General features: G+C 43.8%; 1 protein-coding gene across 1 annotated transcript in view; it reads right to left on the bottom strand.

Annotated features, from left to right (window-relative positions):
* Nucleotides 1–23,251, bottom strand: part of LOC120056269 (probable ATP-dependent DNA helicase HFM1) — a 32,702-nt gene extending 9,451 nt beyond the window's left edge. The window contains exons 1-25 of the mRNA XM_039004517.1: nucleotides 23,181–23,251; nucleotides 21,882–22,150; nucleotides 21,528–21,596; nucleotides 21,309–21,379; nucleotides 21,087–21,219; nucleotides 20,669–20,820; nucleotides 20,005–20,082; nucleotides 8,796–8,951; nucleotides 8,286–8,486; nucleotides 8,078–8,166; nucleotides 7,928–7,971; nucleotides 7,691–7,792; nucleotides 6,314–6,459; nucleotides 6,027–6,121; nucleotides 4,137–4,270; nucleotides 3,647–3,694; nucleotides 3,450–3,530; nucleotides 2,926–3,017; nucleotides 2,668–2,774; nucleotides 2,534–2,581; nucleotides 2,209–2,306; nucleotides 1,952–2,086; nucleotides 971–1,056; nucleotides 652–735; nucleotides 292–449 (exon numbers count right to left, since the gene is read on the bottom strand). Coding sequence (XP_038860445.1) covers nucleotides 292–449; nucleotides 652–735; nucleotides 971–1,056; nucleotides 1,952–2,086; nucleotides 2,209–2,306; nucleotides 2,534–2,581; nucleotides 2,668–2,774; nucleotides 2,926–3,017; nucleotides 3,450–3,530; nucleotides 3,647–3,694; nucleotides 4,137–4,270; nucleotides 6,027–6,121; nucleotides 6,314–6,459; nucleotides 7,691–7,792; nucleotides 7,928–7,971; nucleotides 8,078–8,166; nucleotides 8,286–8,486; nucleotides 8,796–8,951; nucleotides 20,005–20,082; nucleotides 20,669–20,820; nucleotides 21,087–21,219; nucleotides 21,309–21,379; nucleotides 21,528–21,596; nucleotides 21,882–22,150; nucleotides 23,181–23,251 — 2,747 coding nt within the window. The remainder of the gene's footprint in view (nucleotides 1–291; nucleotides 450–651; nucleotides 736–970; nucleotides 1,057–1,951; nucleotides 2,087–2,208; nucleotides 2,307–2,533; nucleotides 2,582–2,667; nucleotides 2,775–2,925; nucleotides 3,018–3,449; nucleotides 3,531–3,646; nucleotides 3,695–4,136; nucleotides 4,271–6,026; nucleotides 6,122–6,313; nucleotides 6,460–7,690; nucleotides 7,793–7,927; nucleotides 7,972–8,077; nucleotides 8,167–8,285; nucleotides 8,487–8,795; nucleotides 8,952–20,004; nucleotides 20,083–20,668; nucleotides 20,821–21,086; nucleotides 21,220–21,308; nucleotides 21,380–21,527; nucleotides 21,597–21,881; nucleotides 22,151–23,180) is intronic.
* Nucleotides 23,252–24,685: the final 1,434 nt, after the last annotated feature.

The following is a 24,685-nucleotide window of genomic DNA, read 5'->3' as shown; positions in this document are numbered from 1 at the left end:
CACTCTCCCTTACATATTTCTTTCCCTTTCTTGTTCTCCCTCTTCTGCTCTCTTTCCTTCACTGTTTTCCTTGTATGAGTGTATGACGGTAACATTTTACTTAAAGCCTGCAGGTACAATGCTTTCTAACTTGTTATAAGCATGTATGACCTTTTAAATATTTTATAATACACTTTTAATATGTTCTGTCTCTACCTACAAGCTTTAGGTAAAGTGTGTCTCTATGCATGTGTGGATCAGGTTGTGTCTGTGTGTGACGACATTTCTGGAAATGCCAGTCCTAATCTTTACGTGAGTTTTTGCAGGAAGACCACGTTGTTGTCACAGTCCCCGATGATCATTGTGACATAGTGGTGGTCATGAGTGGTTCTCTTTGACAGTAGCTGTTCGTGGTTTTTTACATTCACGGTCACGGCAATCTCTGCGGTGGCGATGTTGTATCTTGGAAGCTAAAAAGTGAAAAATAAAAATTAAATGAAAGCTTGTTGGGGAGATGTATTCCTTTATCAGTAATTGAAAGCTCCTGTGATGTTAAATGATATAAGTATGGAAAATATTCTGCTATGTCCTGCTACCAAATATTTCTATAACGATTCACCTTGATGACCATTTCCGTTCAAACTACAATTCCACCAAAGCAAACCTTTTTACCTGCTCCAAACTAACTTCATACTTGGGTAGATTGATGACAGCGTCTCTGATTTGGTTTCCAAACGGAGGATGTCTGTTGACAATCTAGAAAACAAACAGACAACAAATATTTGCTTTAATTGCACGTGAAAGCACATTGTGACAACTGTCGATGTAAAAAGGTCTTTAAGCAAAACATTTAACTGACTGATTTGATCGAAAGCCGTGACACTGCATGTTGGTCTCAGGGGAAATGTCAATAAACCATTTGGAGATAGAGACAACAGTGGTGTTTAATGACTTTGTAGTTACAGTCATTCTCAGTTGATGCTATTCTCACCAGCTCCAGTTCCCTGGCGTTGGTCTGCTCTATCTTGTTGAAGCTGGTGAGCCCAGCATTCACCATGGCCGTCGACAGAGACAACCCTGGATCAGATATCTGTGTTGTTACAGCCATATATATAAAATTATATTATAAATAAAATCTATTTTTTTAGCATCTCAATCTCAGTGTCATCATATGTCTATGGTTACAGCAATTTTCATGACTTTCATTTGTCTGGGAATAAAATCAGTTGGTCAATGGGTTTTTAAAAGGCCTTGGCTGCGGATCCGGCATCTGCATACCGACCATTTGATCTCAATCAGTTTGATGGCGATACGCATTTAGATCTTCTTGAGATACACAGTGTTGCTTCGAAGTAGCAGTGTCTTTGCGAATGATGTACAGTGAGCGAATTCCGGAGCAGATGGTGTCAGTATTGGCTGTTGAGTATTGGCCACAAGAGAGAAAATGCTTACAGTGAAATGCTTACAGTCTTCCAGTAATGTTACACTATACTATTATGTTGGGTTCTGTTATGTAGAATACTATCTTTATGTGACCTTGCAGACATCGATTCAGCTTTGATCTAGCTTGACTAAACAAGCCCCATTCGCCTGAGTAGCCTGTTCTCTGTGCGTAAAGTAGAGAATATATAAATGCGCAGGAGAAAAAAAAAGTTGGATCCGCAGCCACTCCGTTTGTAAAAGGGGTGTCTGACAGTGGAGGCTGGTAAGGGGAGGAAAACTTACAATAATATCTGGAGAGGAGCGAAAGGATTGCCATCAAACACGTGGAAACTATGCGTTTTCTGTATTTGATACCATTCCATTATTCCGCGTCCAGCCATTACCACGAGCCCGTTCTCCGCAATTAAGGTGTCACCAACCTCCTGTGGTCTCATAGCAACAGTAGGATAACCTACTACTGTTCTACAAGCATTGACAGTATTTTGCACACATGTTCTGTATTCATTGACAGTATTCTATGTCTTCTTACCTATTTTCTCCAGCTGCTTTGAGATGTAAGGAGAGTCCTCCCACAGCTTGGCCCTGAAGCATTTGGCCAGTATCAGGGAGTTGAGTAGAGCAGAGAAGCCTGTCTTGGAGCGCTGGTTTAGGAACTCTGCCAAGCCTAATGTAGTTCAAAACACATAGACAATATCTAACTGAAGAGTGTTTTCAAGCGAAGGTTGTCTATCAAATGAGGCTCACTGCTAATCATCTACTGTTAACGTGAAGTGATTGATGACTTACACCTGCTGATTCGGACTCCATTTCTGAAGATTCTCCCTGTGTCCTGTGCAAGTCCAAACTCTTGGATTGGAATAGAGCCAAACTGGGCTTGAATCAAACTGAGGGGGAAGACCGGTAGAGAGACAGAAGGGATGAATCTCAAAGGTCTTTCCTTGATTCCTCATGTGCCTAATTCCTCGTCTCCGCCTCAAAACGCAAGGGAGGAAAAGACCCAAGGTTCAAGGAAAGACTTTTGAGATTCACCCAAAGAGAATACATGGCCTTCTCCAATGTCAACCTCCATTTTCTCATGCTGGTACACTGTAGGGGTCTCTGCTTGACCTACCAGTTCACCTTCATCTCTTTGTTTTTGATCTTTCCCTCCATGGGATACCTGGATAAACAAAAGCCCAGATATCAGCATTTACACCATTTTCAGGGCATTTTATTGGAATATCATTTCTTGAATTCCACTATAACCTGATAGTGATCCTGTTCTTGTCCTTGTTCAACGTGTTCAGGGTTCTCTTCTCGTTCACTCTCAGCTGCACGTCAGTGAACTCTCTGCCCTTCACCATCAATTCTATCTGTGTGAAGAAGACCCAGCTTCCATTTGAGTGGAATACAGAATCTACTCAACTCATCTATTCGAATTTCCTGTGTAACAAACACCACAATACAGAAACTCAATATAAACAGTGTATAATGAGAGACGCTACAGTGTTACTGCATACCTACCAGCTCAGGTAAGGTCTCAGTGCCAGTCACCTTGCTGAACTGCTTCATGGTGTCAAACGCAACACAGTACCTTGCCATCAGCCTGCCTGCCTCTGTACGGGATTAACATAGTTACACGTCAAGAAAATAACAGATTTCAATTAACGGCTTTGGGATGCTGGAAAGCACATGCAAGTTTCGGGCAAGTCTATGGGTCAAATGTCCCCTTCCCCTGACGAAATTTGAAATATGCCAACACCTGCGAAATCGTGATTTGTCCAAATAACCAGTGATGAAAAACCCAAGCCCCGGAACAAATGCAGCTCGATCTCACGCATCCTGTTGTATCATGACAGGTCTACGGTGCCATTTAAGTTTACCTAGTCTGTCCACGAGAGATTAAGGAGACATCCATCTGTATCATTGAATAACACCAAACATGTACAGGGTTTGTAAGTTGTTTTACACTTCTGATGATAAACAATGTAACAAACAGTAAATGGCCATAGTAGCCTCTTGAACCAAAATGGTGAGCCTCTCTCAACCTGTAGCTTTGATGTTAACATCCTCATCCATGGAGATCAGACCAATGGAGGCCAGGGAATGCAAGTTCTTCAGACAGAGCTCTGAAGCAGGATGGGGAGAGAGATTCTTCAGTCACACAAATGCTATCGTGATGGAGATATTCTGTCTTCTCAGATAAGAAGTCCATATAACAAAGAAAAAAACAGCAATGCCACACCTTGCAATTTGGCTTCGATTCCACACCGGTCCAAGTCAGTGGAAAAGCCTGCATAAAACGCACGGACAGTAAGTTGTTTTCTCCTCATGTACAGTACCAGTCAAGAGTGTGCAAAGCTGTCATCAAAGCAAAGGGTGGCTACTTTGAAGAATCTCAAATATAAAAAATATTTTCATTTGTTTAACACATTTTTTGTTACTACATGACGCCATTTGTGTTATTTCTTAGTGTTGATGTCTTCACTATTATTCTACAATGTAGAAAATAGTAAAAAATAAAGAAAACCCCTTGAATGAGTAGGTGTGTCCAAACTTTTGACTGGTACTGTATGTCCTCAGGTCTTTTGAGCAACTGTTTGACACTATGTTGTGAGATGTAAGCACAGGCTAATAACTGGAATGTAATAGACTAGCATCCATGCTAATGCTGTACATTTGCTGGCTAATACTAATAGAGACCGGGGTCTGTCCAGTGTCTCCTTTTCCCTGACCATAGTGTCTGGGGTTCTTCAGAGCTCGGATGTAGAGGAAGCTGGAGCGGATCCAGTCCAGGGCCATGTTGACGTCTGAGATGGTGTGGAGGACAATCTCAGCGTTCAGGTGCTCCACCAGGTGGGTATGCAAGCTGAGTGGTCAAACAATAGGACATCACCATCACCATCATCTACACAAGTAGCATATACAGTTGAAGTCGGAAGTGTAGATACACCTTAGCCAAATACATTTAAACTCAGTTTTTCACAATTCCTGACATTTAATCCTAGTAAGAATTCCCTGCCTTAGGTCAGTTAGGATCACCACTTTATTTTAAGAATGTGAAATGTCAGAATAATAGTAGAGAGAATAATTTTTTTCAGCTTTTATTTATTTTATCACATTCCCAGTGGGTCAGAAGTTTACATACACTCAATTAGTGTTTGGTAGCATTGCCTTTAAATTGTTTAACTTGGGTCAAACATTTTGGGTAGCCTTCCAAAAGCTTCTCACAATAAATTGGGTGAATTGTGGCCCATTCTTCCGGACAGAGCTGGTGTAATTGAGTCAGATTTGTAGGCCTCCTTGCTGCACACGCTTTTTCAGTTCTGCACAGACATTTTCTATAGGATTGAGGTCAGGGCTTTGTGATGGCCACTCCAATACCTTGACTTTGTTGTCCTTAAGCCATAACTTTGGAAGTATGCTTGGGGTCATTGTCCATTTGGAAGACCCATTTGCGACCAAGCTTTAACTTCCTGTCTGATGTCTTGAGATGTTGCTTCAAAATATCCACATCATTTTCCTCCCTCATGATGCCATCTATTTTGTGAAGTGCACCAGTCCCTCCTGCAGCAAAGCACCCTCACAACATGATGCTGCCACCCCCGTGCTTCACGGATGGGATGGTGTTCTTCGGCTTACAAGCCTCCCCTTTTTCCTCCAAACATAACGATGGTCATTATGGCAAAACAGTTCTATTTTTGTTTCATCAGACCAGAGGACATTTCTCCAAAAAGTATGATCTTTGTCCCCATGTGCAGTTGCAAACCCTAGTCTGGCTCTTTTATGGCGGTTTTGGAGCAGTGGCTTCTTCCTTGCTGAGTGGCCTTTCAGGTTAGGTCGATATAGGACTCGTTTTACTGTGGATACAGATATTTTTGCACCTGTTTCCTCCAGCATCTTCACAAGGTCCTTTGCTGTTGTTCTGGGATTGATTTGCACTTTTTGCACCAAAGTACATTAATCTCTAGGAGACAGAATGCGTCTCCTTCCTGAGCGGTATGACGGCTGCGTGGTCCATGGTGTTTATACTTGCGTACTATTGTTTGTACAGATGAACGTGGTACCTTCAGGCGTTTGGAAATTGCTCCCAATGATGAACCAGACATGTGGAGGTCTACAATTTTTTTCCTGAGGTCTCGGCTGATTTCTTTTGATTTTCCCATGACGTCAAGCAAAGAGGCACTGGGTTTGAAGGCAGGCCTTGAAATACATCCACAGGTAAACCTCCAATTGACTCAAATAATGTCAATTAGCTTATCAGAAGCTTCTAAAGCCATGACATCATTTTCTGGAATTTTCCAAAATGTTTAAAGGCACAGTCAACTTAGTGTATGTAAACTTCTGACCCACTGGAATTGTGATACAGTGAATTATAAGTGAAATAATCTGTCTGTAAACAATTGTTGGAAAAATGACTTGTGTCATGCACAAAGTAGATGTCCTAACCGACTTGCCAAAACTATAGTTTGTTAACAAGAAATCTGTGGAGTGGTTGAAAAACAAGGTTTAATGACTCCAACCTAAGTGTATGTAAACTTCCGACTTCAACTGTAAATTCATGTAACACAAAATTAAGTCGAATTAGGTTTTGGTGGTCTTGGAAAATGTAAATGTCCCCATACCTGCTTTCGATGATTTCCGCTCCATTCATGAACTGCATGTACTTGTCTTTGGTTTGAGTCTTGGTCATGATCACTGCGGTCGCTGATGTATCAAACTAGAGAGGAGACATCGAAGGCAAAGCTGTAGATAGAGGTTATGCTTTTTGCGAGCGGTACACAAACAGTTCACAAAGCAACTGAAAAGGTGCAAAAAGGGCTGTTTTAAGACTGGGCACTTGTACAGTACACTGATGAGCTAAGCATGCTGGGAGTCTGGGACTACTTGAGGTTTTGTCTGTGCTCCATACCTGTGGCCGGCCTGCTCGGCCAATCATCTGCAGCATGTCGGCCTCGCTGTACTCCTCACAGGCGCCCCCGATGTAGTGCATGGTGGACTTGATTACCACCAGGTGGGCTGGCAGGTTCACCCCCATCGCCAGAGTACTAGTTGTAACTGAGACATTTCCCCAATAACTTCACACAATGTTTCTTTGGTATTTCATATTACATAAACATGTGCCATGACAATGTTAAGGTCAATAATGTTTCTGATCCTGAAGTATGGAGGAAGATTGTCGGTAAAGGATGCACTAAATATAGGCTGAGATAACGAAAAGCTTTTCTATATTTAGCCACATCCACAGTATATTATAGACACTAGTATAGACACTAATCTTTATTAAACCCTCTATACTGGCATGACTGTGACTGGTAACACATATGGTTGGCGTGTAATGAAGGATAGAAGGGTCGTTCCACGAATAGAGTACATTTTAGGTAGTGTAACTTCATTAAAAAAAAACATAACTATTCATTTAATCTCATTTTAACATTATCTCATAAAGAGCAAAAAAAAACATGCTTTCCCGTCTCAAGGGGTTAAATAAAATTACTTCAGCAAGTGCCATGAAACTAACTGGGTTGACCGTAACAGGGTTACAGTTTTCATCTTAAACCAGCCATAATCCCCTTGTGAAGCTTGTTATGTGTAAGAGCTTAACAACAACAAAGAAAGATTTAATGTTTAAACATTTCTAGCCTATCTATCTATTGGAAGTGTTATTCTCAACACGCTCAGTTTTCCACCACCAGAAAATTGCCAAAAAGAGTAGAACCAGCTTTGACTTATTCCACATTTTCCTGTGTTAAAGCCTGAATTCAAAATTGATTAAATATATGTTTTTTCCTCACCCATCTACACACAATACCCCATAATGAGAAAGTGAAATGTATTGAAAATTACATACATAAATATCTCATTTACATCAGTATGCACAGCCCTGAGTCAATACAAACAATAGGAATCACCTGTTAGAATCACCTTTAGCAGCGATTACACCTGTGACTCATTCTGGGTAAGTCTCTTATAAGACCACACGTGGATTGTTCAATATTTGGCAATCGTTTTTTCCCAAATTCTTCAAATTGGTTGTTGATAATTCCTAGACAACCATTTTCAAGTCTTGACATAGATTGTCAAGCAGATTTATGTCAAAACTGTAACTCGGCCACTCGGGAACATTCACTGTCTTCTTGGTAAGCAACTCCACTGTAGATTTGGCCTTGTGTTGTAGGTTATTGTCCTGCTGAAAGGTGAATGAATCTCCCAGTGTCTGGCGAACAGCAATTCAACTCTATAACTGTTTTAGCATGTACTCTATTCATGGAACGACCCAGATACTCACACAGCACAGGCAGGTCTCCCATGTTGAAGGCCTCCTCGATCCGCTTCCTGTCTGACACGTCAACTCCGGCGTGGTGGAAACCAACCCCAAACAACACCAAGTCTGGAAAAGAGAAAACACTGGGCTAGTAATTTCACACTTCTAACGCAAAAGTAGTTATATTCAAATCAATGAGCAATGTTTGCCTACATGGTACAGAAGAGAAGGAATATAAATTATTATAAATTCTCCACCGACCTCTGAGTTTTGAGTCCAGGAGAGAGTTTGCATAATTCACCAACCTGCAAACAGAGGATTCCATCAATTCAATCAGATCAAACTAAACAGCAGGAAATTTGTATTGAATACCTGTACATCTGTAAATAATGAAAAGGGAAGTAGCTCAACCTTTGTTTGTGCTCAATACTCATGATGAACCTGGCATCCTTGGCCAGAACAGTGGCCGACTGCTGGACTCCTTTCCTTGTTGAACAAAACTGTAAAAATAAAAAATAAATGCTATGTGTGAAATATTAACAATGGCAATACTTACTGAAACGTATAAATATGATACTGGTCAAGTCTAAATTTCAGAGACCCAAAGAGAGTTCCTCACAACAAGTGTTGGTTTCTGGTCCGAGTAGGTCTGGATGATGTTGGCCATCTTGTAGTTGAGTGACAGGTCGAACTTGAACTCAGTCTGGTTGCTGCTGCAGGGGAAACCCAGCACTACTTTCCTCAGTTTCACCGGTCTGTGACTCTCATCCATCTCCAGACAAGTAGCAGGGTCTCTGTCGTCACACAGCCAGTCTGCTATCTGCCATGCCAAACCATTGAACACAGTAAGGAGAAGTAATTTCTTCAAATAAATGCTCAGTTTAATGATAATCAGTAACTAGCAATACTATCGAGCTCCCGCCTTCCCTATTTCCTATTCCCTTACTCTTTCTGAATAAGACAGGACTGCGGACATAATAACAACATAACAAGACACGGAGATGCATGTGTCGGAATGGCAAATGATGAACAGAAAGGGAAAGAATGACTATAGTGAAGGAAGTCTCTTTAGAGTATTTGCATATGGCCAAAGTGTGACATCACCCCTCTTTGACCCTCAGCCACTTACATCCTTGGTATTGGGGATGGTGGCAGAGACGGCCACAAATCTCATAGAGAGGTCCTCCTGAGGGTTCTCTGCTGCACGGTAGGCATGGACCGCCTTCATCCTGCTCACCACCACCTCTAGTGTGGCTCCACGCATAGGGTCCTTCACCACGTGCACCTAGAAACACAGAGCCAAGATGGATTATATTTAGTTGTCAATGTAACACATGTATAACACAATAATAGACAGATATGCTCAGTACAATGACAAATCAAGAAACAATAGATCACAATTTTTTATTTAAAAATGTTCTATAGGACAGTGAAGAGGAGACAGTAAAGGTAGGAGAGATTGCGAGTCAAAAGGGCAGTGGAACATCTGGTTATGCAGGCTGTAAATGTGTGCTGGGGTCCGTGGTTTTAACCGCTGGACCACACATGCCACACTAGAGGGCTTGCAGTTGACATACGATGCCTCCTGGCGGCCATATTGGAAGACCACCAAATTAATTCCGTCAACAGCCGAGTTGCTACCCCAAACTACACGATAACAGTGCCTAAAACTAGTTGATTCAACGGGGGGGAAATATGTTTGCAGATTCCCCGCAATCATGAAACACAATTGGTTACGCCAATGAGATAAGACTCAATCAAGAACTGTCAGAAATGCGAAGAAACCTTTTTGCCCGTCAATACCTGAATCCAGACAGCTCTCCGTACAGGGTCTGCTACGATCATTTCATCACTGGTAAATCAAGTCTGATCAATTTCGAATTTAGTTTAGCTGTTATGCTATCCAGGTGTTAACAACACTAAGTTAGCCAAAAGTAGCTAACTATATAGTTTATAGTCTAGCTATTAGCATGTGTAGAGTGAGTTTCAAGTTTTGGGGAAGCAATTAAAATTGTTCCACCATAAAAAGGCACCTTTATAACAAGGGATTGCATGCCTCTATCATTGCATTTGCAGACTATTGTACGTATACTATTCCTAATGTGATTAGTAGATTGGATAGTGATAATTTAGGCTATAAATAAACGCTTAGCACCGGAAAAAATGTGGCCTTTGTTAAACATTTGATGCAATTCTTCTACACTTTATATGACTGGAGACATTAGCAGAATATTATTTGATACGATGGTCTACTCTACTGACAACAGATCAAGAAAAACGACCTTGTCTCGAATGCAACCATGTAATCTAAAATATGACACTAATTTGACAAAAGCTTGATCCCTTCTAGCCATGACCATGAAAAGGGGAGATGCAGCATATGACGTCCATATAGCCTGGAGGACAATTATTGACCAAAATAACTCCAGTGGTTATTATATATTCATATGATAACCCAATTATATTTTGTTGATAACTTTATTCATAAGAGGGAAAATGTATGGACATTAGCGCATAGGATCGACGCCTCAATGGTATAGGACAACCTGCCGTGTTGACTATTGGTTGTTCCATCCCAACAATAGATTTAATCTTTATGTGACACTAAAACACCTGAATGAATTAAACACAACCGAACAATTAAGAGCCCTGGTGGTATAGGTGACCTAAATAAGTGCTATTCTAACATCAGGAGTGCTTTTAATTGGTTACTGTAGGTTCACCAGCTGACTTCTTATCAAGACACCCACGTCGACGGGATTTCCCACTGTGAAGATGAGCGGTGCTGCAGCAGCAGCAGCAGCTTCTACTACTTCTTTAGGAAACATCCCTCAGTTATACGAGATGGTTGTCATATGCTGTGCTTTGGACAATTTCAATGATTCTGTTATGCCATTTGAGTAGAGCGCCTTCCCTTTGTCGTCATGACAAAAGTGCCCCTGTAACGTCCTGACCAGAGTTCTTATGTGTTTTGCTTGTTTAGTGTTGGTCAGGACGTGAGCTGGGTGGGAATTCTATGTTGTGTGTCTAGTTCGTCTGTTTCTGTGTCCAGCCTAATATGGTTCTCAATCAGAGGCAGCTGTCAATCGTTGTCCCTGATTGAGAATCATATATAGGTGGCTTGTTTTGTGTTGGGGATTGTGGGTGGTTGTTTCCTGTCTCTGTGTTTGTGTTCTGCACCAGATTAGGACTGTCTCGGTTTTCACGTTTGTTGTTTTGTATTGTTGTAAGTGTTCACAGTTCGTCAAATTAAACATGTTGAACACTAACTGCGCTGCATTTTGGTCCTCTCCTTCATCCCAGGAAGAAAGCCGTTACAGAACCACCCACCATACCAGGACCAAGCAGCGTGGTAAACGGCAGGAGAAGCAGCAGCAGCAGCAGGAGAGGCTGCAGCAGCAGCAGCAGGAGAGGCTGCACTATTTGGAGGAATGGACATGGGAGGACGAATTAGACGGCAAAGGACCCTGGGCAGAGCCAGGGGAATATCGCCGCCCCAAAGAAGAGCTGGAGGCAGCGAAGGCGGAGAGGCGCTATTATGAGGCGCTAGCACGGCAGAGCGGCTGGAGGCCCGAGAGGCAGCCTCAAAAATGTCTTGGGGGGGTGGCACACGGGGAGTGTGGCAGAGTCAGGAGTCAGACCTGAACCAACTCCCCCTGCTTACCGTAAGGATCCGGTCAGGGCGAAATTGGAGGTGAGCGACGCAGAGACAGTGAAGGAGTTAATGGGGAAATTGGAGGAAAGAGTTATAAGGGACTTGCTGGTTTGGTGCATGAGGCACGACATCCGCCCGACTGAACGTGTCGGGGAGTTGATGTCACCGGGGACAGCTCTCCATACTCGTCCTGAGGTGCGTGCTAGCCGTCTGGTTAAGACTGTGCCAGCCTCACGCACCAGGCCTCCTGTGCGCCTTCCTAGCCCTGCACGTCCTCTGCCAGCTCGGCGCTACAGCTCTCCCAGCCGTGCTTCCAGTGGAGAGAGAGGGCGTCGTACCGGGCAGGCACCGTGTTATGCGGTGGAGCGCACGGTGTCCCCGGTGCGTGTGCTTAGCCCGGTGCGCAACATCTCAGCTCCCCACATCTGCCGGGCTAGGGTGAAGATCCAGCCAGGGCGGATGGTGCCAGCCCTGCTCTCAAGACCTCCAGTGCGCCTTCACGGTCCGGTCTGTCCAGTACCACCAGTTCCGGCACCACGCACCAAGCCTCCTGTGCGTCTCCAGAGCCCTGTACGCACTGTTCCTTCTCCCCCGCACTCGCCCTGAGGTGCGTGCCCTCAGCCCGGTACCACCAGTGCCGGTACCACGCACCAGGCCTATAGTGCGCATTGAGAGTCCAGTGTGCCCTGTTCCTGCTCCCCGCACTAGCCTTGAGGTGCGTGTCTCCAGTCCGGTACCACCAGTTCCGGCACCACGCACCAGGCCTACTGTGCGCCTCAGCAGGTCAGAGTCGGCCGTCTGCCCTACGCCGCCTGCACTGCTCGTCTGCCCAGCGCCATCTGAGCCATCCATCTGCCCAGCGCCATCTGAGCCATCCGTCTGCCCAGCGCCATCTGAGCCATCCGTCTGCCCAGCGCCATCTGAGCCATCCGTCTGCCCAGCGCCATCTGAGCCATCCGTCTGCCCAGCGCCATCTGAGCCATCCGTCTGTCCCGAGCCGTCAGAGCCGCCCGTCTGTCCCGAGCCGTCAGAGCCGCCCGTCTGTCCCGAGCCGTTAGAGCCGTCCGTCAGTCAGGAGCCGCTAGAGCCGCCAGCCAGTCAGGAGCCGCTAGAGCCGCCAGCCAGTCAGGAGCCGCTAGAGCCGCCAGCCAGTCAGGAGCCGCTAGAGCCGCCAGCCAGTCAGGAGCCGCTAGAGCCGCCAGCCAGTCAGGAGCCGCCAGAGCCGCCAGCCAGTCAGGAGCCGCCAGAGCCGCCAGCCAGTCAGGAGCCGCCAGAGCCGCCAGCCAGTCAGGAGCCGCCAGAGCCGCCAGCCAGTCAGGAGCCGCCAGAGCCGCCAGCCAGTCAGGAGCCGCCAGAGCCGCCAGCCAGTCAGGAGCCGCCAGCCAGTCAGGAGCTGCCCTCCAGTCATGAGCTGCCCTCCAGTCATGAGCTGCCCTCCAGTCATGAGCTGCCCTCCAGTCATGAGCTGCCCTCCAGTCATGAGCGGCCCGCCAGTCATGAGCTGCCCTCCAGTCATGCGCTGCCCTCCAGTCATGCGCTGCCCTCCAGTCATGAGCTGCCCTCCAGTCATGAGCTGCCCTCCAGTCATGAGCTGCCTTCCAGTCATGAGCTGCCCTCCAGTCATGAGCTGCCCCTCAGCCCGGAGCTGCCATTAGTCCGGAGCTGCCCTTCAGTCCAGAGCTGCCCTTCAGTCCGGAGTTGCCCTTCAGTCCTGAGCTACCTCTCTGTCCTGAGCTACCTCTCTGTCCTGAGCTACCTCTCTGTCCTGAGCTACCTCTCTGTCCTGAGCTGTCTCCTAAATCATGTGGGGGCCTTGGGGAGGATTCCTAGGCCAAGGTCGGGGGCGAGGGTCGCCACTCAAAGGACGCTAAGGAGGGGGACAAAGACAGTGGTGGAGTGGTGTCCTCGTCCACCGCCGGAGCCGCCACCGCGGACAGATGCCCACCCAGACCCTCCTCTTGAGTTTTAGGGGTGCGTTCGGAGTCCGCACCTCAGGAGGGGGGTACTGTAACGTCCTGACCAGAGTTCTTATGTGTTTTGCTTGTTTAGTGTTGGTCAGGACGTGAGCTGGGTGGGAATTCTATGTTGTGTGTCTAGTTCGTCTGTTTCTGTGTCCAGCCTAATATGGTTCTCAATCAGAGGCAGCTGTCAATCGTTGTCCCTGATTGAGAATCATATATAGGTGGCTTGTTTTGTGTTGGGGATTGTGGGTGGTTGTTTCCTGTCTCTGTGTTTGTGTTCTGCACCAGATTAGGACTGTCTCGGTTTTCACGTTTGTTGTTTTGTATTGTTGTAAGTGTTCACAGTTCGTCAAATTAAACATGTTGAACACTAACTGCGCTGCATTTTGGTCCTCTCCTTCATCCCAGGAAGAAAGCCGTTACAGCCTCCTTAGACCATGTGGATATATAAAATGTCATTTGGAACGTGTAAAAGACTATTGTTTATGATATTGTAAACATACTGTACTTTAATAATAGGCTGTATTGTTGTATGGGTGAAATGAAAAGCGTTGTCATCAATGCTTTGACTAGCCCCATTGAATAAAACATATTTCTTATAGCCCAACTATTTTCTTTCTTTTACAATTTAAACACATTTAACAGAGACAATGTAATTTCTGTGGTAGCCACTCAGACCTTCTGGGAGAAAAGCATCTGGCATTGAACTTGGTGGTAGTAGTTGTGTGTGTGTTTGAAGCGAAGGATCCCATTATCTGCTTCCACAGAGATTACAAGGGTTGGATTTGCACAGCCCAAGGCAGGTACAAAACTTAGTATAACTGATTAGCTTCATACATTGTCTACTGGTATTGTTTTTAAATTGAGAACAAAGAGCTGAACAATATGTAAACAATGTGTGTCACGTCCTGACCATAGTGCTTATGTGTTTTGCTTGTTTTAGTGTTGGTCAGGACGTGAGCTGGGTGGGCATTCTATGTTGTGTGTCTAGTTTGTCTGTTTCTGTGTTCGGCCTAATATGGTTCTCAATCAGAGGCAGCTGTCAATCGTTGTCCCTGATTGAGAATCATATATAGGTGGCTTGTTTTGTGTTGGGGATTTGTGGGTGGTTGTTTCCTGTGTCAGTGTTTGTGCCACACGGGACTGTGACGGTTAGTACGTTTGTTATTTTGTATAGTGTCTTGTCTTCGTGTATATTAAATCATGGAAACTTACCACGCTGCACATTGGTCCTCCGATCCTTCTCGTCCTCCGATCCTTCTCGAGGAGGAGGAGGAAGAGCTAGACTGCCGTTACAATGTGTGAGTTAAGCTATTCTCTGCTTCAGATGCACAATGTCAAGGGGTGCATTGCAAATGCCCATAAGGCTAATGCCATCATACTGTAGGCCAGTGGTTCCCATTCTCCGGTCCTCGAGTACCCCCAACAGCACAGTTTTTTGTAGCCCCGGACCAACACACCTATTTCAACTAATCATCAGGCCCTATGAATTGAATCAGGTATGTTTGTTCAGGACTAAAGCAAAAATATGTGCTGTTGGGGGTACTCAAGGACTGGAGTTGGGAAACCACTGCTGTAGGCATATAGCTGCAATGGCACTGCATGCCATTATCAGCTAAAAAATGGGTTCACATACCCTGAAAAAATTATGACAATCAAATAAAACTAATTGGAGAGCCTATGACTGAACAAAAAGGTACTGTTAATTTGAGAATACAACACAAACTAGAGACAGAGTCCCCTCCCTCTTTATTGCAGGATTGTGATCTGTGATTAATCAACATCGACACTAGTTATTCTTGAATAATAGTTAACTTAACAAGTAAAACAACTTTAAACACTTCAAAGAATCAACACTATTTCATATAAATGTCAAAGTGTACAAGTAAGCTAACTCATATGTAAAGGTTTGACATTTTAGTAACAAGCAGGCTATTACTATTAAAGCATCATTTCAAGGGAACAAAAAAAAGTCAATACCAGAAGTGGCTAACCTCGTTCCACTGACCCCTGATCTACTGGGTGAGCAGACTTCTGTTCCAGGCCAGCAATAGCACACTTGATTATTAACTAATTATGTTCGATACATTGATGCTGTGTTTATCGCTCCCTATCCCAGTCTGTTGTCCCCACATGCTTCAAGATGGCTACCATTGTCCCTGTACCAAAGAAGGCAAAGATAACTGAACTAAATGACTACTGCCCCGTAGCACTCACTTCTGTCATCATGAAGTGTTTTGAGAGACTAGTCAAGGATCATATCACCCTAGACCCACTTCAGTTTGCATACCGCCCCAACAGGTCCACAGACGACGCAATCGCCATCACACTGCCCTATCCCATCTGGACAAAAGGAATACCTATGTAAGAATGCTGTTCATTGACTACAGTTCAGCATTCAACACCATAGTACCTCCAAGCTCATCATCAAGCTGGAGGCACTGGTCTCAACCCCACCCTGTGAATTGGGTCCTGGACTTTCTGACGGGCCGCCCCCAGGTGGTGAAGGTAGGAAACAACATCTCCACTTCGCTGACCCTCAACTGCGTGGTCATGCACGCCTCCAACTCAATCATCAAGTTTTCAGACGACACAACACAACAGTAGTGGGCTTGATCACCAACAACGAGACAGCCTACAGGGAGGAGGTGAAGGCACTCGGAGTGTGGTGTCAGGAAAACAACCTCTCACTCAACATCAACAAAACAAAGGAGATGATCGTGGACTTCAGGAAACAGCAGAGGGAGCACCCCCCTATCCACATCGAAGGGACAGCAGTGGAGAAGGTGGAAAGTTTTAAGTTCCTCGGCATACACATCACAGACAAACTGAAATGGTCCACCCACACAGACAGTGTGGTGAAGAAGGCGCAACAGCGCTTCTGCAACCTCAGGAGGTTGAATAAATTTGGCTTGTCACCAAAAACCCTGACAAACTTTGACAGATGCACAATCGAGAGCATCCTGTCGGGCTGTATCACAACTGCACCGCCCTCAACCGCAATGCTCTCCAGAGGGTGGTGCGGTCTGCATAACGCATCACTGGGGGCAAACTACCTGCCCTCCATGACACTTACAGGAAGGCCAAAAAGATCATCAAGGAAATCAACCACCCGAGCCACTGCCTGTTCACACCGCTACCATCCGGAAGGCTGATGCGGGAGCACAAAAAAAGGATCTGATGACACCTCCCTCAATGGATCTGCCCACATCTTCACCACTGGATCTGCCACTTGGGTGGGGGACAAATGACTGGTTGGATGAGATATCTTGCAGTGACATGCCAAACTGACACTTTACAGAAATAGCTCGCCACAAGGTTAGAATGTGGCTCAGCGCTAAAGCTGACCTGGTCCGAAAAGAGTATATAAGGAGAATGCCTTCATTAAGAGGGCATGGTAGTGCTACTTGACTTATCACTGAACTCGTGATACTTCAAACTACCATCAACCTAAAAGGTAATATCTGACTTTCATACTCTAGAACAATTGTACCTCTTGACTTCTGATTTCTGAACGAGACTGAGTCAACTACCCTATACACTCCTCGCGCTGAATATATCCACCTAATAGGAGTGGATGAATAGCGTCAGTGGTGAAGGGTCTTGTTCTCGAACCGTCTCTTCACTAATTAGTAAATCATAGTGCAACTTCTAGTAGGAGAAACAGATGCATATCATACTTTCATACTCTAGAACAATTGTATCTTTTGACCGCTGGTTTTTGGGCGAGACCTACAGAGACAACTACCCTGTACACTCTTAGTGGTGTTACAAAGGGTTTTGATCTACGATAGCAGTCTCGTTACTAATCAGAAAAAATATACAAAAAAAGAAAAAAGGTCATAGTACAACTAGTAGCAGGAGAAACAGATACTGAAGTAATTGGCTATACCGGTAGAGCAATTGTGAGTTGAAGAACATACTCTCTGGGAATCAACCAGGTCAACCTACGCTAAGGTAATTAGCCGCTTGTTGTAATAAGGCATTAATAGTAGTAAGTGTTTTGATGTTTGATGTTATAGATTAAGGACGTAAAGAAACTGGAATAACATGTACAACTGTGTGAATTGCAAACATTGAATAAAACGTAGAAACTAGATCTAAAGCCCTATGGGGGAGAACGCCTCTGACACTCCCAAATCTAGGGAAATAAGTCTAGTTTCTACACTAAAGACAATATAATGGTCTGGACAGAATAATCATTTTATTGTAACAGATATCCTCTATATTAATATTCAAGTAGTATTAGTCGACGGACATAGACTGTAAATCGTAACCAAGTTATAGCTTGAGTGAGTCTAGATATAAGGGCATACAAAGGTGAAAGTAAAACGAGAGGTACTCTAAGTCTGATTAATATTATCTAAGATCCCGAAAAAAGCCTAACGGCACCACATAAGGCTAATCTCCGAATAAAGGGCAGGATACATAACCAGGTCAGTCCGGCGGACCTGTGAATCACCTGTTAGCCGGGTGACATAAGAACTTGAGTGAGACGACTTGTATCACTCTCGACGGGGGTACCTTAATAACGGTCTTATAGCAAAATCCCCTACCGCGACAAGGCGAGGTCAGTACAGGTGCATCAAAGCTGGGACCGAGAGACTGAAAAACAGGTTCTCTCAAGGCCATCAGACTGGTAAACAGCAATCACTACCTCAGAGGCTGCTGCCTACATCACTGACCACTTTAATAAATGGATCACTAGTCACTTTATACAATGCCACTCTAAATAATGGCACTTTAATAATGTTTACATATCTTACATTACTCATATCACATGTACATTACCGTTCAAAAGTTTGGGGTCACTTTGAAATGTCCTTGTTTTTGAAAGTGTCAGGGTTGTGTGTAGAGAAGTAGCGGAGTCAAGCGCAGGACACAGGTGTTGAGCGAAACCACAGCGTTTACTCAAAAATAAGCAAATATTGCTCAATGGGAATATAACAAACACACACGTACTAACAACAACCACTAACGAAACAAACAATCACGGACAGAACAGAAATGAATGCCAGAGGGTTAAATAGGGAACATGATAGGGGAATTGAAACCAGGTGTGTGTAATACAGACAAAACTGAAAAATGGATCGGTGGTGACTAGAAAGCCGGTGACGTCGACCGCCGAACACCGCCCGAACAAGGAGAAGGGCCGACTTCGGCGGAAGTCGTGACAGAAAGAAAAGCAAATTTTTTGTTCTTTAAAATAACATCTATTTGATCAGAAATACAGTGTAGACATTGTTAATGTCAGAACAGAAGAAAGTTATTTGTTTCTAGCCATTTTGAGCCTGTAATCGAACCCACAAATGCTGATGCTCCAGATACTCAAGTAGTCTAGAGAAGGCCAGTTTTATTCCTTCTTTAATCATAAATTTGCCGTTTCCAGCTACAATAGTCATTTACAACATTAACAATGTCTACACAGTATTTCTGATAAATTTTAATGAACAAAAAATTTGCTTTTCTTTCAAAAACAGGGACATTTCTAAGTGACCCCAAACTTTTGAACGGTAGTGTATATGCTGTATTTTATACCATCTGTTGCACCTTGCCTATGCCGCTAGGCCATCGCTCATCCATATACTTACATGTACATATTCTCATTCACCCTTTTAGATTTGTGTTTATTAGGTACTTGTTGGGGAATTATTAACATCTGCTAACCATGTGTATGTGACAAATAAAATGTGATTTGAATCAGGTGTGTTAGTGCTGGGCTGGAACAGAAGCCTGCACACCCAGCAGGGTTGGCCTGCTCCAGTTGTAATAGGTTTATACATTGTGTGACTTTTAAACTGTATTTTTGTTCACTAAATTTGCAAACATAGGTACACATATAATCCATGGTATATAAGAATGTCCCCTTATTCTCTTGGGACCTCTTCATCTGCAGACAGGGTTTCACAGCTCTCTGTACCTGAGGACAGAAGACATTACAAAGTAACAGGCTGTATTATCCTCAAATTAGACATCACTGAATATTATGTAGATATACCTCTCTGTACTTAGTTTTTTTTAGCTGGGGACTGGAACTGGAGAATATTTTCAAAATGTCCTCCCACAAAGGTACCTGCCCTATCCAGAGTAGCCTACTCTCCATTCTGTGACAGCAACGACTGATAGCTAATCCTTTCACCCTATTCCATGGCTGTTGGCTAGCTACCTCGCTACAAATATATTTAGAGTTACAACAATAAATATATCACAATAGCTAGCTAACTAGCTAATATGAAGTTCGCAAGCTGGTGATATTTAATTCACTTAGCTAGCTATACAGTATGTAAAGTTTTCTAACTAGCAAACATAACGTTAGCAACTCATTTGAGTTACCCTGCACACTAAGTTTCTGGTGCAAGCTAGCTAATAATACAACGTTTTCGATCATTTTCAAAATATATTTACTTACTTGAATAGGTTCTCCCACTGCCTCCGTTTTCTGGGTCCTTAGACAAACTAAATAATGGGCAATATTCCCAAAGTTTCCGGTGGTAGCAAAACGCAGCCAGCCATGTGGACGATTGGAGGACTTCCATCAGACTGACTTTGGTCTTCCAACATCACGCATCTGCAAGCCCTCTATAGATCACAATCCGGGAAAGAATGTTTCACTCTATCCAAGCTGTTTCTGAGTGTTATTTGACCAAGTACTGTATATGGTTGCAGTACTACCTGAGGGAATTTTGAACAGAACATCAAATACTAAAAACGTATCCACTGACCTCGTCAATAAGGAAAAGCCGGACCAACTGCAGCAGGCAGTTATCTCTCCACTTCCTCGTCATGCTGTCCCATTTTTCCTGCGAGAAACAGAGAAATGTGTCTGTGCTTTATCAAGAACTGGTTAATAAAGTGTTAACATTTTCCTGCAGTGGGTTAAATCAGGGTCACACAGAGTGTTTCTTTGTAGCCTTAAACAAATCTACTTTGAAACAAAAGTATACACATTACACACATGGTTGTGGGCTTAAACAAACAACATAGAGTTGAAATGTATTCCATTTTGAGTTCCCATCCCAATATTTCACTTTATATACATCACAGAAGACTGAAATATAACAAAACCGTTTGACATAGAAACACCGGATTTTCGTCTGGTTTAATTTTTGGGGGGACTAATTATGAAATTATGAAAAATATTAATAAGATTCCACCCATGAGGCCACTAGGTCATTTGACTGCAGGTCATGAATTGTCTCGATACAACTGAATTTATCCATCCTCGCATCACAAACAAACCCCTATTGCAACATGGATATCACGCCTGCTATGGTCACAGGATCAGCCACCTCATTGCGCTACATATTACACACAAATAAAAATGTCCGCCGGTGACAGGCTATGCCACATACAGTATACTGTACACTGGGATACGGTGTCACTTACAGGTGTGGTCATGATGATATGGGCGTCCTGAATCTCAAAGAAGTCGTCGATCTCTGTGTCTCCGGTCAGCTCCTTGCAGCTCAGGCCCAGAGGCCCGAATTTCTTCTTCCAGTCCTCAAAGCGCTGGCTGCATAGAGCTTTGATGGGGGCCACTGAAGACGACAGAAGCATTCACAATCAATGCATCTCATCATACAGTTTTCATTTTATAAAATGTTATCAATTTACATTTTGAACACGTAGAAAGTATGGGTGAAGTCAGGTCATAAATTACTTACAACATGTAAACAACAAACCAGATATCAAGACTGCATACAGGCTAACCTATACTGTAGCATGAATCAGCTCTTAATGTCTTAGTGCTTTTTACCTAGTGCTTTTGACAAGGATACTAAGTACTGTAATTGGAGGGCCTTACTGTACACAGCTTTGACGTTTCTCCAGGGCTCTGTGGTCTCCATCAGTAGGCGGATGATGGCCAACTCAAAAAGCACAGTCTTACCAGAGCCCGTAGGAGCACAAGCCACAAAGTTCTTACCTGTGTATAGAACCTGCAAAACATACATGGCTCATAAAAATGTCTCAAGGATACTGTTTTGCTGTAAAGGTTCTTAATTGGATGACAATTCTGAATGCTTACGTCATCTAGGGCATTTGATTGAACGTAGTTGAAGTAAGGGAACTCTTTGAAGACCGATCTAAATTTAGCAGCTGTGTTCATTTGATTAAGGACACCCAACAAACAACCCACAATTGTTCCTTAGACTTCACGTAGTCATCATTAAGCATGCATCAATCAAGCATTCATTAACTTTTCATTCCTTGTGTTATTACCGATAATACAGATGTGAAAGGATACGGATTTCAGAGATTGGTCGGAGTATCCCAGGCCCAGAAGTACCTAATATGAAAACAAATCCATAGACATCTCATTTTACATTCACACTGACAGTGGCAACCCAACCCCAGTCAAAATGGCAGATATTGTCCACCCCCTAGTGGTATTTTTCTGTCATTACAGCAAAGAGGGCATTGGGTAGTGCTCACCTCGTTTCACCTCATCAAGCTCTAACGAACAGTGACAGGCTGCTGCCATGACCATTACATCTGAGTACATTCTTCAGCTACAACACCTCATCATAGCAATATGTATATGATTTATATATATATATAAACACAGACATGGTGTTGGGTTCAGTCTGTGCGGTACTACTTTGTATGTGAAGGGGTTGGGGTGTCATGGGGAGAACATGAGCCCTCTTGGTGCCCTTGTCCTGTGTCTTCTGTGGTGGTCCCCGGGCTGTAGGCGGGCACAGACCGGTGAGGGAGCCGGGGCCTGCTGCCGACTGCTTTGCCAGCCGAGGCTCTGTCGCCATAGAAACATGGTCGAAGGTTTGCTGCACTCCGGGTCTTGCCTGGTTGAGGCCTCTGTTTGAGTTTGCGCTGCTGTTCAACACCTGACCACTGGAAGGTTTGAACAAACTGTAACGACAAAGAGATTATTTAATTTATAGGTATAGAGCTCATAAGTGCTTACAGTGATATCCCACATATCATGATGTAACTAGTACAGCCATGTATTTGATAAAGAAGGTGCCATTTCAGAAGGGCTCTGACAGACGCCATTACATTTCAAAACTATAGTATCTGACGAAGACACATGATGGGGGACACTGACATTTACTATGTATTCTGAACGCACAGTATGCACACTCATTAGTTTCATTTGAACGGCTTACCTTCTCCGTAGAGGTGGGCTTTGGCTGAACTCCAGAGGGAAATGTTTCTGCTCCAGTGCATGACCAGACTCCTGTGGGGTTTTAGTTCGACCTCTAACCTTTGTGGTATCCTGGGATTTATTCATGAAGTCTTCCCGAGCCCAAAGGGCACACCCGCCCTGTGCCTCAGGTTCTTTTCTTCCATCACTGGTATTCTGATTTAATTTGTTATTCTTGGGAGTGAAACCATCACCGTCAACTGCTCTTTTCAAAGGGGGAAGGAATTTGTTGGACTTCTGAGAGAAACCTGCATTGGAGATGGTCAGAAAGGGATTTGATAGATGACATGATAATGCAATAATTGACAGGAAGGGACATGACTTAAAACAAGACCCAGTTTAAGCCTAGTCTTGAACTAAAAATCCTTTTCAAAAGAGAATTTTCATTGAAAGTGCATTTTAGGCCAGGACTCCGCTTAGTCCGGGTCCGGGAAACTGGCCCTTACAGTATTGACTGAATTAACTAAAATGATTTAATCACTTCAAATGCCACTTACTTAATGATGAAAGACCCTCTGCCTCTTTCTGGATGTCCTGAGTGGCTGGGATCTGGGAGAGGGACAAAGGGGGTTCCAACTGCCAAGAACTCTGCTCTTGACAAAGTGGCTTTCTGGAGACGGGAGGAGGGCAGGAAAAGAGTTAAGCAAAGCTTAACATGGCTTGGAACTTTGCTCTTGCTAAATACAAATCTAGTGGGGCATGACTGTGGGATGCAGGTTGTTTCTGACGACTCACACTTTGTGGACAACTGGCCTCTCAAAGAACAGGTTATCCAGGGACAAAGTGCAGTCTTCTGAGTCCAACATCTCGTTAGATCATGTAGGCCTATGCAACAGTCATCTGTAGAATTACAAAGTTAGAGTAATCATGGTATACAGTGCATTCGGAAAGTATTCAGAGCAAAGGGTCTGAATATTTATGGGAATAAGGTATTTCTGTTTTTTCTAAAAATCTGTTTTCGCTTTGGCATTATGGGGTATTTATTCAGTTTTAGAATAAGGCTATAATGTAACAAATGTGGAAAAAGTCAAGGGGTCTGAATACTTTCCGAACGCGCTGTATGCAGCAGACACCGACAGGCATTTCAGGGCACCAAGGAGACGGACAATGTTGCCACAACAGGAAAGTCTTTATAGGTACTGCCTAGGTTTGCAGCAACTGGGAGAGATTGTAAGAAATGTAAAAAATGTGTCAGTAGCCTGACTAGACTTCATAAAATATCTTAAACATACTGTAAAGCCTAAATGTTTTTTGTGCAAAGGCCTAAGGTGTTGAAACCCCTACACCAGATCAACGCAAGATGGCAGTCTCTTGGTCAGGACTCTGGATAAGAGCGTCTGCTAAATGACTTAAATGACTAGCAAGGATAGTCACTAGTTACCACAGCCACAAAGTCATAAACCCCGCCTATTTCTACAATTTATCTTCTTAAAATTAGATTTTAAACCTAACCACACTGCTGACCTTATGCTTAACCCTGACTTTAAATTAAGACCAAAAAGCACATTTTTGTTTTCACGAATTTCTACAATATTTTGACTTTGTGGCTGTGGTAACTAATGGAAACCCCAGCAAGCTAACGTTCGCTAACTAGGCAGGCAAGTTGGCTCACTTTCATGTAGTTAAGCGACTTGACAAAATATAAAAGTGTATTATATGACCATAATAATGACCGCCTGTTAATTCGTATTATATTTCAAACTGACGGGTGGCGTGTAAATAGATAATTCAAGTAAGTAAAATCATTTTTAGCCTACCTTCGGTGGGTGTACTACTATAGCTAACTAGTCTCGAGCCTAGAAGCTGACGATACCCGCTCTTTGCTCGAGGGAGATAGCAAATATTTCAATAACTAAACCAAGATAAACCACAGCCTGTCGTTTCCAACGGGAACTAATGAGTAATTGTGGGCAGAACAAGAAAAGAGGTGGGCAGAGCCAAGCACGAGATAGCGAGATCCTATTGGAGCGTTCTAGCTCATCTGCATATTTCCGTTAGGGACGCTTCCTCTGTGAAGTGCGCGTGTGCAATAATTCACCTCGCCTTTGCACCCCTTATAAACAGCGCGATTTTAAAAAACTTAATCCACCATGTTCATAACATATTCTAGTTTTGGGAACAGAAAACTGTATTGAGATAAAATGTTTCATCGATGAGAAAATGTGCAGAATGTCGGCCAAAATCCATCTCGCTCCATCTTCTCCACTGCCGGCCAGTGGGCTTCCTCTCACTACCATATT

This window comes from Salvelinus namaycush, chromosome 11 (assembly GCF_016432855.1).
Source record: "Salvelinus namaycush isolate Seneca chromosome 11, SaNama_1.0, whole genome shotgun sequence".
Lineage (NCBI taxonomy): Eukaryota > Metazoa > Chordata > Actinopteri > Salmoniformes > Salmonidae > Salvelinus > Salvelinus namaycush.
The sequence above is the reverse complement of the archived record's forward strand: the minus strand, read 5'-3'. Positions and strand labels throughout refer to the sequence as shown.